The sequence below is a fragment of the Penicillium cataractarum genome (genome assembly GCF_028827025.1).
Source record: "Penicillium cataractarum strain IBT 29864 chromosome Unknown utg000001l, whole genome shotgun sequence".
Taxonomy (NCBI): Eukaryota; Fungi; Ascomycota; class Eurotiomycetes; order Eurotiales; family Aspergillaceae; genus Penicillium; species Penicillium cataractarum.
In genome coordinates this window covers 4,764,299-4,782,276 of record NW_026622737.1, presented here as the reverse complement: position 1 = coordinate 4,782,276, position 17,978 = coordinate 4,764,299, and the positions used below count along the sequence as shown (strand labels likewise).

General features: G+C 49.6%; 7 protein-coding genes across 7 annotated transcripts; 3 read left to right on the top strand and 4 right to left on the bottom strand.

The window, feature by feature from the left end:
- Positions 1 to 472: 472 nt before the first annotated feature.
- On the bottom strand, positions 473 to 2,791 carry N7496_001675 (uncharacterized protein; the record flags this gene model as incomplete). The annotated part of the gene is made up of 8 exons (XM_056694606.1): positions 473 to 703; positions 771 to 1,269; positions 1,333 to 1,458; positions 1,526 to 1,645; positions 1,711 to 2,012; positions 2,075 to 2,454; positions 2,523 to 2,587; positions 2,649 to 2,791. The coding sequence occupies 8 exons, from the start codon at positions 2,789 to 2,791 to the stop codon at positions 473 to 475; spliced, it is 1,866 nt and encodes a 621-aa protein (XP_056561335.1).
- Positions 2,792 to 4,304: 1,513 nt separating this feature from the next.
- Positions 4,305 to 8,299, top strand: N7496_001674 (glycoside hydrolase family 18 protein; the record flags this gene model as incomplete). Its single annotated transcript, XM_056694605.1, has 5 exons — positions 4,305 to 4,794; positions 4,868 to 5,988; positions 6,081 to 7,420; positions 7,472 to 7,657; positions 7,723 to 8,299. The coding sequence occupies 5 exons, from the start codon at positions 4,305 to 4,307 to the stop codon at positions 8,297 to 8,299; spliced, it is 3,714 nt and encodes a 1,237-aa protein (XP_056561334.1).
- A 284-nt stretch (positions 8,300 to 8,583) lies between these two features.
- On the bottom strand, positions 8,584 to 10,044 carry N7496_001673 (uncharacterized protein; the record flags this gene model as incomplete). The annotated part of the gene is made up of 1 exon (XM_056694604.1): positions 8,584 to 10,044. One exon carries the CDS (start codon positions 10,042 to 10,044, stop codon positions 8,584 to 8,586), a length of 1,461 nt encoding a protein of 486 aa, XP_056561333.1.
- Positions 10,045 to 13,217: 3,173 nt separating this feature from the next.
- On the bottom strand, positions 13,218 to 14,153 carry N7496_001672 (uncharacterized protein; the record flags this gene model as incomplete). The annotated part of the gene is made up of 3 exons (XM_056694603.1): positions 13,218 to 13,509; positions 13,564 to 13,759; positions 13,916 to 14,153. 3 exons carry the CDS (start codon positions 14,151 to 14,153, stop codon positions 13,218 to 13,220), a joined length of 726 nt encoding a protein of 241 aa, XP_056561332.1.
- Positions 14,154 to 15,148: 995 nt separating this feature from the next.
- On the top strand, positions 15,149 to 16,273 carry N7496_001671 (uncharacterized protein; the record flags this gene model as incomplete). Its single annotated transcript, XM_056694602.1, has 3 exons — positions 15,149 to 15,847; positions 15,911 to 15,985; positions 16,034 to 16,273. 3 exons carry the CDS (start codon positions 15,149 to 15,151, stop codon positions 16,271 to 16,273), a joined length of 1,014 nt encoding a protein of 337 aa, XP_056561331.1.
- A 328-nt stretch (positions 16,274 to 16,601) lies between these two features.
- On the top strand, positions 16,602 to 17,432 carry N7496_001670 (putative flavoprotein; the record flags this gene model as incomplete). Its single annotated transcript, XM_056694601.1, has 3 exons — positions 16,602 to 16,684; positions 16,745 to 17,282; positions 17,337 to 17,432. 3 exons carry the CDS (start codon positions 16,602 to 16,604, stop codon positions 17,430 to 17,432), a joined length of 717 nt encoding a protein of 238 aa, XP_056561330.1.
- Positions 17,433 to 17,497: 65 nt separating this feature from the next.
- Positions 17,498 to 17,802, bottom strand: N7496_001669 (uncharacterized protein; the record flags this gene model as incomplete). Its single annotated transcript, XM_056694600.1, has 2 exons — positions 17,498 to 17,604; positions 17,709 to 17,802. The coding sequence occupies 2 exons, from the start codon at positions 17,800 to 17,802 to the stop codon at positions 17,498 to 17,500; spliced, it is 201 nt and encodes a 66-aa protein (XP_056561329.1).
- Positions 17,803 to 17,978: the final 176 nt, after the last annotated feature.

Genomic DNA, 17,978 nt, shown 5'->3' with positions numbered 1-17,978 from the left:
TGTTATAATCTTGTTACAGACTTGTGAATATTACTGTACACTTAAACCATCACTGCCATCTGTTATGATACGGTCAGATGAAGACGGTCACAATTTCTAATTCATCGGATCCAAGATACAGCTATCAGAGTCTGATCTTGTTATCTTGTAACAAAAATGAAGAGAAGAGTCGCAAGCTTGCGACATGAGTCGAATTGAAAGTTGATTCATTCCGGCCACATGACTTGTCGAAAATTGGTGAATGACTTCATCTGCGGTGTGATCACCGAAACTGATGAGGAGATCGCCTGGTGGCATGTATCCTAGCTGTCCGCGATCCGTCAACTGGTATTACCCAAGAGCGCTTACTGTTTCTGGGGACGAAAGGGCGCACACATCCATGCCGTCTCAAAAGTGGGTTGAATGTTTACTTAGACATGGCATGTATGTACATTGAGAAACTCCTCTTCCTAGTCTGAGCAACATTTGGACTCTACGTGCAAGCGCCGCTATAGCAGTTAGATCCAGAACAGTAGTCACTGGTACTTCCACAATAACCCGACGTGGAACAACATGTCCCAAACTGGGTACCAGTGCAGGTCTTGTTGCCAGCAAAGTTCGGGCCACATTCTCCATTTGTGGATGGGCCGCCATTATCGGTGTCACAGCTGCCAGAGTAGCAATTTCCGGCACCACAATAGGTCGTGCCATTGCCGCAGTAGCCCTGTGTCTATGGTCAGCGACTATACTGAATAGGAACGATGGCTATGAAGGGATATCGTGTCACTTACGTATATACTGCAGCAGTTTCCGAACTGGGGAATACAAGTTGTACCCCCATAATCAGGCCCACAGGTACCATCGGACGTCGCCGTGCCGTTGGTTGTGGTAACACAATAATCTGAGCCGGTTCCGCAGTAGCCAAAGGGCGAGCAGCAGTCGCCAAACGCGCTTCCTTCGCAGGTCACCCCTGGGGGGCACGTACCGTCCGTTGAAACGGTCTGAGGGGTGACAGGGGCGACGCAAATGTCGTAATTAAGCCACAGGTTGCCGCAGGTAGAGTTAAGATACGTATTATACTCTTGCAACTGGCTAAAGTTCAGACCGAAGCGCAGGTCAATGGTGGAACAGTCGTCGCCGGCTACAACGAGATAGTATTCGCCACACTCGTCGATGGTTCCGCTCTGGGTCGGGTAGGCTGCAGTGGTTGCTGTGTAGTAAGTAGCCTGGCCGGTTGCACCGGGCGCCGTGATGGTCGCGTTGGGTTTAGGGAAAGTTCCTCCAGGAGCACTTTTTTCTCGCGGCTTAGCTTCATGAATGTTTCCATGTTGTCCTCATTGATCTGAGACTTACCCTTTACAGACACGCTGCCCCGGTGCAATACCTGAACAACTGCCCTGGATATTGCTGTTCCAGCTAAGGAATTGAGAGGTGGTCACGTTGTATGTCGAGTTGGAATATCTCGTAGCAAGCTCGTCACTATTTTCACAGGGCTTAGCACAGATTATGGTATCATGGGTTCATGTAACCGTTTTCTCCTACATACCAACTTGGTCCATCCCAAACCGTATCGATCTCGCATGGAAGGGGAAAACAGGTAGCCTCGTTGAAATAGCAAGCATCATCTCCAGTGACAACTCTAGCGTCACCCGTTGATATATTGTACCTAGTTGTCGTATGCAGAGTATTAGCAACCAGCGGTGTCTCCAATGGGAGGGCCTCCATTCATACGTATCGCAAAGATCATTGCAGGTGAGCCAGTTCTGCAGCGGCTGCACCATTTGCCCCAGGCAGGTCACGGTAGTTACTGCGGAGGAACCTGTCGTCGTTGCGTTGGTTGTAGTAGCAGTAGCAGTAGCAGTTACCGTCCCTACGTATAAGGTAGAGGCTGAAGTGGTGTAAGGCAGCGTTGTAGAGCAGTTCGTTTGAACAAGGTCAAATTGGTCGATTAAATAATCCGTGAAATTTGTGACTGGCAGCCAGGGATCCAGGAGACGTTGGCGAAAAAGTTTCAAGAAGCACTCATTGCAGTACTACCAGTTGACGTCTAGTTAGTAGGCAGTCTCGATGGCACAGGTGCACTTTAATCACGTACCAATTCCTCGTCATATATATTGGTTAGAGCGGCCATCTCATCATCGATATCACTAACATCAAAATCCGGATCGTCACATTGCGATGCGATTGTGCTGTTGTCATCACCATCGGCAAAGCACATCGTTGGATCCCAACGAATATAGTCACTTCCTTGCCATGTCTGAGACTCGACAAAACACCAATTCGATGAACTATCCTGCATGCATACAAGATCGGTGTTATGGGTAAATGTCAGTGGGAGCGCTCTCGCCTTGACCTCGACATTGCCCTGGAGAGTAGTCTCTTCTGCACAGACTGTTTCAACCTTGTCCTTCCAGGAACTCAGGGACGAGGTACAATCTGTCGTGCAGAGATTCTCTACCTCAGAAGTCGTCCAAACTTTCGTCATTTATTAACTTCATTTCTTCGCTGACAAGCAAAAACATAATTAAACATGGCAGTCTTACAGTGGATATCTGCCCCGTGGCCTAATAGGGCAATAGCGGTTCCATTGCAAGAAACGGTGGTGTTCCTGTTGAGGTTTTAGAGTGATAAGGCATTTCAGGGAGATGGAACCAGAGAAAAGTACTCACAGTGCTGCAAGACACGTACTACTCAGAGAGAGCGCAGCAATCAAGGCCTCTGCATCAAGATTTTCATATAGCGCAAAATCGGCCGCAACTGAAGTTGTCCAAGCGGTAACTAGGACAAAACAGAGTCTCATGAAGGAGAACATTTTGTCTATTGAATAGGCAAGGAGCTAAGATGATCGAATTGCTCTTTGCACGAGGATGGACTCGACGGCATGAGGACAGGAATTTTGGGGCACTTTTTCTTTCTTCCCCTCAACACGAAGTGCTACTTGAACTGCCCCTCCTGGATGACCAACGCCACCATTTACCCTGTCGGCTTGCCCCTGCATCCTGCAGGTACGAAGGTACTTCGGGTAATTCGGAAGTTCGTGCCTTGTGACGGCGGACTTGGTTTGCTTCCAGCTAACCTGCACTAGAATACCGGCACCTGGGAGACGAGGTGGAGGCTCACTCGGGATATCTCGTTCATTTGGCCACCGGCCGGGGGCCAGTGTTCTGTAGCCAATAGTCGAGGCGACTGGCGGACTCTCCAATGCCTTACAGAGAAGCTAAGAAGTAGTAGCACATCTGGGTAACATTTACTAGTGGGAAATGCAGTGCAGCGGAAAACTCATGTGATCTTCTTACCGCAAATGACCAATAAAAGCCTCAAGGCTACAGATAAGGATCCAAATATCTATGTATGTATGAGTGCGAAGCAAATCTCCACAAGCTCGAGATCTTTCTCATAATTGCCCCCAGGGCCGACATTTTCACTTTAAATGTTGGGGGCCAAACATTGAAGTATATTTTGCTGAACCCACTCGTCCGAGTCACTAACCTCTTGAGGAATAGCCTCTTCTCAGTGCAATGTGCGGAGGCTCCTCGCTGGCGCATATATCATTAAGCGGACAAATGAACCAAGAATTTCCCAGGGGTCTAAGGGTCTAGTAGGGGTCTAAGGGTCCAAGGTTACATCCGAAGGCTGCATAAGAGGTTTCAGGTAAACAATATCAAATTTTAAGCATTTCTCACAGATGCTTGTTATTGATCTCCCGTACGGGCCGCGCCATCATGGAGTTGATTGTAAAAGCAATTGGCCCAACGTTTGAAAAGTAATGGTCCAAGACCTTATTCGGCCTAGTACTGCTCTTAGCACGGCTACACGTCCCAGTCCAACCTTCCACCAGGCACTAGCCTACTTTCCACAAGCCCCTCTATTTCCGCCCCAAGGGCCGTCAAACGAAGCGTTGAGTGCGAGCACAACCATACAGCCACGGTGGTCCGTATCTCTGTCCATTCCAAATTGCCAGGCACTTTTGGACTTCAGCCCTTAGCACAAGCCATTGCAGGGTCCTTCGGGGAACTAGCTTCTTTGGGTAATTTGGTAGTGGTTCGAGGTGCAGAATGCCCCTGGCGGGTATGCATTCACCATCACTTCAATCATGTGGATGGAAAATAAAGGGCGGCGGCGTGTGACCGGCTTTTCGTCTTCTTTGCCATCATTTCCGGTTATCTGGGTTGAAAGAAATTGTACTCCTTTCTTCCCCACAGACTGGAGGCTGCTGCGCCGTTGCTCCAAACATTTGAATACTTCAACAACAAAGGCCATCTTGGCTTTTGTTCATCTGACACTCATTGATACCATCTGCGTGTTGTACTTGGGCAGCAGCTTCAATGCAAATTCTTCTACCAGCGCTTCTTGCTCTCGCAAGTTGCGGGATTTCCCATGGCCATGTACAGCACCATAGCCATGGGAAGCGCAACAACGCAACACAATTGCCAGAGTTTACTCCATCACCCCAATTGCCAAAGAACTCGTCTTCGGCTCTGCGGCCTCTCTACGAGGCTTATTCAAAGAGCAAGCCCAAGTTCGAGAACGAGGCCCTCATCCGGCAATTGTCTCAGCATCCGGGTAAAAGAATTGACAACCTTGATTCTGGCTCTCTGCGCAAACGAGACCTTCCCACAGGCACTTGCGCACCTGGAGTACCATGCACAAATGGAGCATGTTGTTCCAACACTGGCGTTTGCTCCTATGCCCCCTCGAGTTGCGGGGCTGATGTCTGCATTTCCAACTGCGACGCGCAAGCTCCTTGTGGCGAATACGCGAACCCCGACAATGCAACGTGCCCTTTGAACGTGTGCTGTTCGCAATACGGATTTTGTAAGTCTTAATATTTCAAGTTTTCTGGGGCAGTTCATATTCTTCGGACCAAAAGCTGACTTGTTTTACTCAGGTGGCAGCACTGATGACTTCTGTGGCACTGGTTGTCAGGAGGGATATGGCGGCTGTGGAGATGCTCCGACTCCCTCTTGCTCTAGTGGTAGCAACTCTGCAATGGCGCGGCGCATTGGGTACTACGAGAGCTGGGCAACGGAGCGGCCTTGTGATGTGTTTACACCTGAAGACCTCGAGCTGACGGGTCTAACGCACATCAATTTTGCTTTCTCCTTCTTCGACCCATCTACTTTCGAAATCTCACCCATGGACTCAAATGCGGCCTCCCTTTTATCTCGTTTCACAGCACTCAAGTCAAAGCAACCGGGACTGCAGGCTTGGCTATCAATCGGCGGCTGGTCTTTCAACGATGCGACGAATACGCCAGACACGCAGCATGCCTTCAGTGACATGGTCAGCTCCTCGGCAAATCGCCAGGCCTTCATCACTTCACTGCGGAATTTCATGCAAACATATGGCTTTGACGGTGTGGATATTGATTGGGAGTACCCTGCTGCCGACGATCGAGGTGGCGTTGCAGCCGATTTCTCCAACTTCCCAACCTTCCTGGCCGAATTGAGGGCCTCATTCGGAAGCGGATTGGGAATTAGTACCACACTGCCATCCTCATATTGGTATCTTCAGCATTTCGACGTTCTGAACATGGAGCCTAGCGTCGACTGGTTCAACTTTATGAGCTACGACATCCATGGCGTCTGGGACTCCAGCAATAAGTTCACGGGGCCTTACATCCGTCCGCACACCAATCTTACTGAAATCAACGACGGTTTGTCCCTGCTGTGGAGAGCCGGAGTCGACTCATCCAAAGTTGTGCTTGGGCTGGGATGGTACGGGCGTTCCTTTACGCTCGGTGATTCGTCTTGCACCACGCCTAATGGTGTATGCCAGTTCACCACCGGTGGTAATGCGGGAGAGTGTACGCAGTCATCCGGCACGCTTTCCAACGCAGAGATCAAACGTCTTCTAGCGGCTGGAACGGGAACCGAATCATATGATGCCACTGCTGGAGTCCGCTGGCTCACCTTTAATTCGAACCAGTGGGTTAGCTTCGACGATGGAGTGACAATGCAGCAGAAGATTTCCTTCGCGAATAGCCAGTGTCTTGGGGGTATCATGATTGTAAGAGAACACCTTCTACCGGAGTCACCGATTCACTTCCTTCCTTCGTTTCTTATCTTTTGGAAAAATATCTAACCAAGGCTTCATTCCAGTGGTCAATCGACCAGGACAACACCGCTGGCGATAGTATGAACGACTTGATGGGTATCGGTACAGCAAACGGAGTGTCAGAGGCAGCTGCCGCTTCATTCAAGGAACAGATGGCCAATGCCACGCTGCAGAACGCCGTTGCCTCTAGCTGCTACTGGTCCCTGTGTGGAGACACCTGTACGACCGGATATTTCGATGTAACTGACGCCCGCGGCCAAATTGCCGGCTATCAGTCGCAGCCCGTATGTTCTCCAGGCGAAGCCCAGACACTATGCTGCGCTCCAGGCACCTCTATGGGCACCTGTCAATGGGAAGGTTGGAGAGGTGTGGGAATGCCATGCTCACCAGCATGCTCCGACCCCGACGCCACCATTGTCGCCCGTAATACCAACTCATACGTGGTGAATGATGGAGGTCAGCTTGAAGATCTGACCTGCACTGGTGGCTATCAGGCATATTGCTGTACGGGATTTGTTCCTTCATCGATCACCAATTCGGGCTCCCTAAACCTTTATGGCCAGACGACTACTACGGTCAGCAAGAGAGACGGTTCAAAGAATGGTCTCGTTCTCTATGCAGGCGGCCACGCAGTTGAAAAGCGTGGTGCAGGTTTGGCGGCCTTGATAGCCGGCGAGTTGGGCGCTCTCTGCGTCGCTGACCTCCTCCCGTCAGCCCTTGGAGCATTCATGTCTTTCGGCCTATCTCTTATTGGGGAGGGGGCAGTATGCGCTGCTGCGGCCCTTGCCGGCCTTGCTACTGCGGCCATCATCGGGTGGTCGATTCTTTCCAGCATAGGTGGGTGGCTTTTCGGTGGATCTCCATCTAAACCCAACGTGGGCGTCCCAACTACAGTAGCGGGCCGAGCTGCGTACGGCCAGTGGCCTATTCTCGACTTTAGCGGCGGCACTACGACGAGTACCTGCGATTGTGTGGTCACATATACGTGTCGCTACGGCATGGGTTGGGATGAGATTTGTGATAACCAAAGATGGGGAATCAACAAGCTGCTCAACGGAAGGACCGTCTATCAGCCATTGACAACGAGCCGCGCTGTCGGTGCTAACCAAGCACTATGGAGAGGCCAGCGCATTGGGGCCTACCGAACTAGGGCTCAAGTAAGGCTTCCTGACTCAAGATTTCGATGTGAAGTTGATGAATTTCCTATGGGTAACCTGGCAGAATCGGGAAATAAGGCCCCGCAAGTTTGCCGTCTAGTTAACGGTCCTGCGAATGGGAGACAGGGAAATGATTATAAGGCGTGGAAAACGGCGCAGTGGCATCCTTGCTCGACGTACCGCTCTGCCGTGTGCAGTAGTAAGGACGGTGGGCCGCCTGCAACCTGGTATGTAAAACCGAAGCTTCCCTCATGCGAGCATATCTGATCTTGAAACAGGGCGTTTGGGCCACTGCCCGCGGGTCGCGGTAGTGGCAGTGGGCAACACTTCATCGATGCTTACGGTTTCGACGATCAAACGGCCGGCTCGTCTTGCTGGGCTACATACACTTACACTGATTCACCTGGAGTCATCAGCACCTCCACGGTTGTTGACCATGGCTTTCGCGTTCTCGACGATGATCCGTATGTGTGCCTCTTCCAACCTGACTACGTATTCAAAGTATAGCTGACAAGACGGTGTTGATAAGCATGTACGGTAACGCCTATGGATGGCCTCGACAGTCCTGGCGCCTCGATCCAGCTCCGATCGCGAACCAGCCAAACCGGCCCTATGACTCCCAACCGGCCGTATTCCAGCGAAGAGACCTTCTCGGCAACGGCACATGGTCTGAGGAAGATAGCGACCCCGCTGGCGTCTGCCACGCAGACCTCAGATCGCTTGGCAATGGCAACCAGGATGCCTATCTTGATCTTGATTATGATAATCTGCTCTTTGTCGATATGGAAGGCAACCCTGTCGACGGTCGGACATGTAATGTCATCTACGAAGATGACGACCCGTACTCTGAACTACGTCTCATGCTGAACGAGGAAGGACATGTCGTGGACATGTATATGGGCGACGTGGAGGCTGGTTCGTGGACAAGAGAGGCGTTCAAAAGTTCCAAGTCGGACACGGTGACTGTTGATCCCACCACCGTCACTGTCACGACGGGCGTTGCGGCGGGCAGCGAGTCTCGACCCACGTTCCCTGCCAGTACGATTGGCGTGCAGACGACATCGGGAACTGTGGTAACACCGGCGCCGTATGTGTACGGTCTTTGACAGCATCGAACATGTCAATGATAAACGAAACTTTGGAAGCTATGAGGTTAGGATTATATCATTTGATGGTATAACAGGCTCTTGGCTGGGTTGGAGACATATGATGAAGAAAATGGAAGGGTCGAGACTAAATTTATAAATAAATCACAATTGGTAGGAAAATGGCTATCTTTAGGACTGATTTCTTATGGAATTGCATACCCTCCTCGGCACTAGAACTCCATTTCCGCAGAATGGAGCTCAGAAATCCTCTCCGGGTGGAAAGCAGAGTGGCGCTGGAATACCTACCATGTGGGTGAAATATAATAATCCTCCCAACGATCGGACTCGGCATCTTTGAAAGTATCAATAGTACCTTCTACCCCATCCGCCCCAACAGACCAGACGCCTTTTTCAACCAGTTTGCGCCAACAATCCAGCAAACGCTCGAGGCGCTGGGAGCGGTAGTAATCACCGCCAAAAGGCTTATATCCATGCTGAAAGAGCTCTGAAAAGCGGCCCCTATCAACAAGGGACCCATCGCTTTTTCGTGCGCCCACGCTCTTGTCCCAATCCCCATTGAAGGTGAACGGAAGCAACAACCGAAATCCCTCCTCCGCCACATCAAGGCCGTTTCTCTCCACTGCCTCAGTATACAGGCCTGCAGAGACGCGAGATGGGGTACACGTTTGGGTGGACCTTGAATAGAAGTCCGACTGTAAAAATGGAGATGTTGTTCTCGTAAGCTGGATAGGACGCTGGTCTCCTGTATCAGCCGGGAAAAGACACACTGGCGGTGCGGTGTACTCGGAGCGGGGTAAGACGCTAAATGGCTGCGCTGCCACAAATCCAACCGAGTCAGCTGGGGGCAGAAGAAGGCCCGGAGCGATGTAGCGGAACTGAGGTCGCCTCGCGCGCGTCAGAAACGAACGCGCAAAGGAAGGATCGGGCACCGAAGCAGCGTCCAGGACACTTGATGCAACCAGCGGCTCTGATGGTGGGTTTGACGGCTGCGAGATGCGCGCCGTAATGGCTTGACACAGTCGATCCCACTCGGCGACACACGTAGTAACCTGGGTGTCGCTATAAGGCCGCCACTCCCAGGGCCCGACCTTCTCGCAGCCGAACAGGGCTGGCTCTTCATGAGGCGAAGCCACAACTTTTCCAATATGAATAAGGTCGATCCAGTTGGTGAGTAGTGTCTCTAGTGGGTTCCATACGTTTGTACTACCCTCCACTGGAAACCCAATGTCATATTCATCAAGATGCATGAAGCTCGCGACTCGGTGGAGGCGTTGGTGGTAGATAATACCGCCATCACTGTCCTCCACGGCCGATATGCCCCCATCGACAGCGTACAAGCGCACCAGGCTGTCAACGGGCTGATTTTGCAGATCAGCTGCATCTTCATCAAAAAGCCTTAGTGGCCCATCGATACCCCATGCAAAAACTGAGAACGGGATGTATTCGTGAGGATTATCAAAAGGAAAAGGGGGCATAATAGCGGTGTCAAAGAATGCCGCCAGTGACGGATGAAGCCTTGGACGACAAGCCTCGGCCTCATCTTCATCACCGGAGCCCGTGAAAAAGTTGCTGTTGGCATCCAGAGTTTCCAGTGGGCGGCCTTCAGCGAGCCAGGCATATTGGATCAGGTAGTTGTGTAGAGCTGCACATCGCGTGTAGTCCATTCCTTCGAGATCATCTCGTGGAGGGTTATTTGGCCTGACAAGCAGGCTGGTGATATCCGGAAGTTGAGAAAAATCCATTGAAATAAGGATGAAGTGTTTGTCAAAGAGGTACAACTAGAGAGGAATGAATCTCATACAGCAAGCCCCGCAAAGACCCAGTTTTAAAAGCGCTAAGTAGGCGGTCAAGATAGGTAATAAACTAACCATTGTTCCAAGGTTTCTGTCGTGGAAAAGTAGAGACGCACATTTTAGGTACCCGATAGGTATCGGGTACGATCCTAGATTTCTATATATTTTATATATAAATATAGGTAATAGCTCGACTTCGGTATTATTACCCGAATACTCGGTTATATCATAGTAGGTCGGTTTAACCCGACCCCTATCTCTCTCTATGTCCTTAGAGATTTCTCCTTTAATCAATCACTCTTTTCTGATAGTTCCGGTAGTTACACCTCTTCCTAATTCATACTAGCCTAAGCACTAATTGGTTCTATTTGATAGTTTCTAACCATCTCTATAACTGTCTTTAAACGTCGCTAAGTTGAACTAATTACTCCTCTTCTCTTGGGCTTACCTGTAGGGAAGATCTATATATATCTTAAGTGTGTTCCGCAATCGTACCGTTGCCCAAGGCCTCCAGGGCTTACACGGGCTCGGATCTATAGGCGTACTTGTAAACATCATCCTGGTCACATTGTGGTCAGTGTCAGAGTAATTTTCTGGAATGGTATAACATACTTAGGGGATTAACCATATTTTCCTTCCTTGATATGGTTGCTTCAGGATGTCTGATTTGATATTACCCCTTTTTCAGGTGCCACTCTAGCCCACTTGTGTTCCACGCGCCCCATCCATCATATCACCTAACCATAGTGACGGTGACAAACTTCCAATGAAACATGGATGTGTTCGCAATCAAGTTCTCTCAATACCGCACTATAACGGAGCCGAGGTGAACCATCTGTCTACCAACAAGGCGTAAAGAGAAGGGAACAGGGCCAGGCGGGTGATCATCTTTTATGAATGACTTGGTTCAAGCATAAGATTGGATCCTCGGTCACTGCATCGCTGCTCTTTTTTGCCCACGAAGATTAGTGGGACACAATTCTGTCAGAGAACTTGGGGAAACACAACCATTTGGATTCAGGATGGGTGGGAGACAGACGGGCGAACGGGGAAATTTCTTCTGTATGTCTATCTATTTATTTAGCAATTCGATGTATTTAGTGAACCCCATCTCCTCACATCCTAGAGAACTGTATCAAAGTTACTAAATCCCGGAATACCATGCATCCAAACCCAGCGATTATTGTCATCTAAAGGCTCATGTATGCCACCCGAGCTTGTTATGCAAAATATCCGTCTCATCCTTCGGCCATGGTTGATAGCGAATATTTTTGGGCGTTGTGTATAGCCAGATGCACAATTTTTCAATCCTTGTGTCCGAGTGCGGGTCTGGAGAGGCGGGTATATTGGGAATTTAAGTAATAGGCCGTCTACAAGCAGGCTATCCGTAGATACGTAGATAAGACGTAGCTCGAAGAGTTACAAACAGGGTGGGAATCAACATGATCTTCTTGTCGTAGTGGTTAGTATTGCAGATTCCCTTACAGGGTATGAAATGTCTTATGTTAGGCACACAGTCCATTGTTAAATACTTAACCACCAATGTTACGTCATAGCCACGGCTCATCTGCCGGGACGTGAAAAGGTTCATAGGGATATCTTTCGAGGCTCGTTCAGGGACGGGAAGCGGACGTAAGACTCCGATGATGGACGCGTTTGTTCCCCTCTTTTACAACACCTTGGGCTGTAGAGAAATAAGTGTGCTCCACGAGTGGGCTGGCACTTTAGGGGAGCATGATGAGTGCAAACCACAGACTATACACGGGCTTTTGGTGAGCATTGACAGGGAAGAGGGATGGAATATTTATTAAGGTTGTCGACAAATTCTCTACTGCATGAGAGTGGTATATTATAGCAAAAGAACTTAGGAAGAAAGAAATCGGGAGTTTAATAAAGACTTCCCACCAAGCTGCATTTATGAAGAATGTTTGCATTCAAGAATGTTAGAAGATATATATAACGAGTGGAAAATCAATAGCAGAGCATCAAACCTAACGGATTTTATCTATTCAAGCAAGAAAAGTGCCAAAAAACATACAACAGTCAGGATTCGCATGTGGTCACCCACCATACTACTAACTGACCGGCGTGTGGCTTAAGTACGGCTGAGCGGACGGGAAGCCCTGTTCTCCACACCCTATGGTCGTATGTACTTGGTCTCACTCAAAAGAGAAATATATAGGTGTCATTAAGTGATCTGGTCTACAAACAAGTAGGAAGCACGAAAAGGAAAGCTCGTATAAGTGGCACGGTAAAAAAGTCAGTGTGCACGATAAGCCGGCCTGATTAGGATAGTTCCTCTTCTACTCTCTGTCATATTCCTTGACTGGATTTTAAAAGAACTTCGTTGATCAGAACCCCAAAGTCAGAGACGATTCAAAAGACGTTTGAAAAGATGTCCCAAAAGACGTTCCAGAAATATCTTTCAAAAGACATTCAGAAAGTTCTCTCAAAAGAGCAGTAACTAACTAAAGCATATCTACCCAGACCTTTTATAATGTTCAGAAACCTGGAGTCGACGCCCTGGGCATTGTGTTAGTGTCTCGCTGTGCTTTCCTCATCGTAGTTTCCTTGTCGCTGCATGCGCTTCCTTCTTACCGCACGCTGCACTATTTCTCTCGACTTTTCTCTCGCCTCGTCTCCTCTTCGCGTCAACATACCCACGCAGTTCTGGATCGCAGAGCTAGGTGGGAGACATGCACACCAATCCCAGCCTGTTTATTGCGATAGCCGTGGTTTTGATGGCGCTCTATACTTTGCAGCAAGCGTTTGTTTGGTGGTGGCGGCCATGGAATAGGTCGCGCATTGATAAGGCGTTGGAGAAAAGGGCGCAAGAACTCTCGAGGTATGATGATATATCATATGATTCTTTAGCGTATTGCGGGAAGCTAGATGCTAACATTCATCACGATTCTGGCCAGAGGACTCATTGATACAAGGAAGATGATGTAGTAAACTCTCAACTCTTCATTGTTCTGGGATCTGTACCGGCTACCTAGGGCTGAGTTAATCACGTGCCATGTGAGAATGGCAAGCCTACCTTTCAAGTATATTTGAGAGAAGTGTGGATCAAAAACTGAAAATGAGATGGTATGGGCGATGCGGCTACAAGTAACAGAGGTTCATGATAACGCCATTCCGTGTGCACAGCTAGCCATTCCATCTGACGATTCCGTGGACCTCCATTCCCTGCACTCATCCCATAAAACCAGCAAGACATTCAGAAAACGCGGGAAATCAAGGCGATCAACAAAATTCCGCCTCATTGTACGTAAGGTCCTCCTCTTCATAATCCGGTTCTTCCTCGATTTCCACATCGAGGTCGTCCTCTGGAAAAGGCTCTCTCGGAAATTCGCAGCGCCAAAGTTGCAGTCATTCGACGCAATGAACTCATCGATGTCTGCGATAGCAGCGCTACGCAGACGTGGGTTAACCGTTAGTCACGGGTACTGCAATTGTACTAGGCACCAGTCAATCAACGCCGCGCCGCGCCAATTCTCGTCAGCGCGAGATTTGATGGCCTCCATGTATTTCGCTGTATAGCCATAGAATGCATGAACGTAGCGCGAGAGCTCAGAGTTTCCCTTTAGCTCTCGAGCGGCCTGCTCCTGAGTCAGATCCCGTTTCTTGCAATGTGTCTTTGAGGGAACCTGGGATGTGATCCCTACTCAAAGGAGGAAAGCAAGGAACTCTGAGAGGAGGCATCTTGCCAGTCTTTATCGAAGGGATATCTGGCTCTGGGGGAGAAGAAAAGAAGAAGGAAGATAAGAGAAGGGGGAGGGGGGGGGCGTTTATATAGGCCATTGATTGAACCTGTGACCTGTGGAGGGCCCGACTAGGTCTTCCGGCGACAACGTTGGTAACTCCCAATCGGCGGAGCAATCCACCTGAGGTAAGCCCATCTTTTCGGCCACCGGCGTGTAGATGTCAACGATCTGAGCATCGGTAGACTTTGCGTCCTTTGTGTCTGCGTCCGTTGTGGCGCTCGTTGGCTTTGCTGGCTTGGGCTTCTGGGGAGTCTGCGCTGGCGTCAGTGGGACGTTCAGGCGTGGGGCCATTGGGTTGTTCGCAGTCCACGGAAGTGTAAGCAGGTGATTGTAGTCGGGGAATATGTGGTCCTTAGTGATGGCGACGTCATTCGCGGGGTTCGAGCAAGCACTGCGGGCGAAAACCGAGAACCTCCTCAAGCCGATCGTGTAGGTTGCGTGTAATTAGGCCCGTGTTCAAGCTGAGGCCAGATCACTGTGTCATACATGGCGTACAGTATGTACCGTAGTTCGTTCCAAGGGCGCGGGACGCCAAAGCTAGACCCACTGATTAGCGCTTATGTGGGGCAGACGATAAGCGCCAGTTGCTCAAAACCCATAATTGGTCAGCTTATCGACCGCTTTCATAGCCACCTTTGCCCTGATGCCTTCTTTTTAAGGCCAGGTCGACGCTATGACTATAGTAACGATTTGACTATCCCCTTCCTTGTCTTTTGTTTTATCTTTTGTTTTATCTTTTGTCTTCTGTAGGTTATGTGAATTCTGCCGGACTTTCTGCCTTAGAAAATTGGGTTTGAGCAATTGGCGCTTATCGTCCACCTTACTCATGTTTACCACAACCAACCCTAGTGTTTGAGATCGATTGGCGAACATGTCGCCACCGCAGTTCAACTCGGCTCGACGTGGCTGTGGCTAATTTTCCCTATCAAAATTGTCAACTTGAAAGATCATGAACCGATACTGCATGTTGGCTTGTAATCTTCTATTTCGACCAGAGAGTAATTCGATAATTCCTAAATACTATTTGGACACATCAGCTGGATGAAGTACGGGCGCAATAATCGCAGCAATTGATGTCACTTTCACCTGCTGAGAGATCTACAGTATCATCATGCACGTCGTCTCCATTATGACATCTAGATCGACACTGAGACTTCTAGCGAGAGTCACCGATCCTCTATATAAGTGGAGCCCCGTAAACACCAATGTTAGGTTTTCTTCCCATATTGACATTCTTCATTTCCGTTATCTTAAAAAAAGACTTGACCATAAAAAGAACTACAACTATGGTTAAACAAACAACCCTCGATATTGAATATGCCTCTCTTATGAGTCGCAACCCGGAGGGCACTTATTTGTACAGCCCACCAACCTTCCGCAAGTTCCACCCGGGTTCCGTGGGGTTCTTTGACGAGTACAGCGGCTGGAACCAGATCACCGATCTGTCCAAGGAAGGCCAACCCGAAGCTGATGGCTTCACACCTCTGAAACGCCAGTTAACCAGAGACGAGCGACCCAAGGCCGCGATGTGGAAAACTCGATCTTCCGAGTCTGAGGCCGGTCAGCACATCAAGCTATCCGGGGGCCTGTCCGCCGCAGCAGCAGCCGCCGTCCCAGTCGACGTCTCAGCTGATGGCAAGCACAGGACCAGCACCTCGGGCAAAGCTGCGCTGGTGACTGGTTCAACCGCTATGCGAGAGAAAGTACTCGCTCCATTCGATAAGCCCGTGTCGACGTGGGCAAGCGAGAATGCGCAAGCGCTGCTGGACTCGGACTTTGCGCCCGACATTGCTAAGAATGGTATCTGGATTATTCAGCATACCTGGGTGACTGATGAATGTGCGATAAATATGACGAACAGCTCTGACAAGGAGATTGAGGTTGGATTAGATATTGCTGCCACGGGTATTGCGAAGGCTGGGGCTGGAGGTGGGACGTTTGACAAGCTTAAGAACGAGGGATGGACTACGTACAAGTCTGCCGGTGTAAGTGTAACATCCAATAATTTATTTCCCCATGACAGAGCATATACTTACACTTTGATCTAGGATGACGAAGGACTGGTCGTTTGCTTCGGCGGATCCCACTTCAGGCCTCGTCGATTCCAGCGATTCCGCAGTGTTGTGAGTGGTACCTCTGGGCCAGATATACCCGATACTGACTCAAAAAAGCCCATCAAGCAAGCCCAGGCGAACTCTTTCCTGCGGACAGGCCCTGAAGAGGTAGAGGTGGTTGAAGAGCTCGGCTTCGAGTCCGCAAAGGTTGGAGTAACCGAAAGTGATGCCGAGGAAGAGGCGGAGGCCGCTGCAAGAGAAGAAAAAGAGGAGCAGCGTATCCGCGAGGAATTGGAGAAGAGAAAGGCTGAGATCATGAACAGCACCACTACAGAGGCATTCGTCGTGCAAACTTAATGGGCAGCTTGTTGCACAAACTTGATTTCATTTTCTGCGATAGTGATCTCGAGTACTGGACAGCATTTGATTAAAGAATGGGAAATATTATCTATAATCAGACCATTAAGAACGAAAGACAACTGTCGTTATTTAAACCAATATATACTTCCCGTTTTGTATACCCCGCATTCTCGGCCACAAGGCGTTGATTAATCAGCAAGCGGCGAGGTCCCCCGCGCCGATGAGAGTGTCCCATCTTCCACTTTATTTCCAAGCTCTATTTCTAACATCGCGTTCATCAACTCCTCTGCTGTTTCTGAACCTGCAAATTGCATCATTCCATAATATGTCGCGAGCAAGCTCAATAGCTCCAGCCGACGCCGTCGCCGCTGCAATGGACGATGGCAAAAAGCATCTCCTCCTAGCTGCGTAAGTTCCCTTGCCAACGTCTTCCATTCGGCTTGCGCTAATCCTGCAACCCGATACTAGGAGTGGATCTGTCGCAACTATTAAACTCCCCAACATAATCTCCGCTCTCTCAAAACACCATAACCTATCCATCAGAGTGATCCTGACCAAATCCGCCGCACACTTTCTCAACGGCCAATCCCAAGAACAACCCACCATCGAATCGCTCGCTTCCCTCCCCAACATCGACGGAATATACCAGGATAAGGACGAAATGGGAGAATCCTGGACTCGCGGCGCGGGTATCCTGCATATCAATCTACGCAAGTGGGCACATATACTGGTCATCGCGCCGCTGAGCGCGAATACGCTGGCGAAGATTGTCCACGGGATGTCAGATAACTTGTTGACGGATACAATTCGGGCTTGGGATACGTCGGGGCAGTTGGATGGAATGAAGAAGCGGATTGTGGTGTTTCCGGCTATGAATGTGGCTATGTGGTTGCATCCGGTTACCACGCAACAAATAAAAGTTCTCGAGGAAGATTGGGGGGTGAAGGATGAGGGAGACGAGGATAAGGATAATCAGGGCTGGTTTGAAGTTTTTAGCCCTATTGGGGTATGTGAAGCACTAGGCTGCAATGTTGGACGTTTGGCTAATCTCTATTCACAGAAAATGCTCGCTTGTGGAGACATCGGAATTGGAGGCATGCGAGAATGGACTGAAGTGGTTTCTATCATTGAAGAGAGGTTGGCTCTCACTACCTGAGGCTATCTGGTACACACTGAGATGTCAATCTTGAGGGCCACCTTTCCTCAATTCAAGAAACCCCTTTACGTCCAGTGGTTGTTCTTGACAACATTGCATTTGAGCACCAGTGCCGCTTGAAAGTGCAGGAAAATGACTTCCGAAGAATAATGACCTGTGACTCCTCCGGAAACTGAGGAAGGATCTCGTACGTACGCGCCACGTTCTGGAAAAACCATACGACATGGCCTCGGTACTTGTATTGGTGACCACGTACCTGATACACCTATACCGTACTGTATACCCTGGCAGTTAGCATCTCCTCAACCTGGGTGAGTTCGGGGAGGAGGTATGACGGTACTGCCGGGAGAATCATGCCGTTGGATTTCATGGTTTTTATCGCAACTTTGGCACCGTTGACAAATGCCTTCCTGTAGACATAAGCCAAGCCAGAGCTCCTGACATCGTTTCTGTCTCTAATTACTCATTTTCAAGCGCCTCATGGAAGTTGCGAACTAGCTGACCTCGAAGCACTGGGCACCCAGCCAATACCAGTAGAGCTGCTCA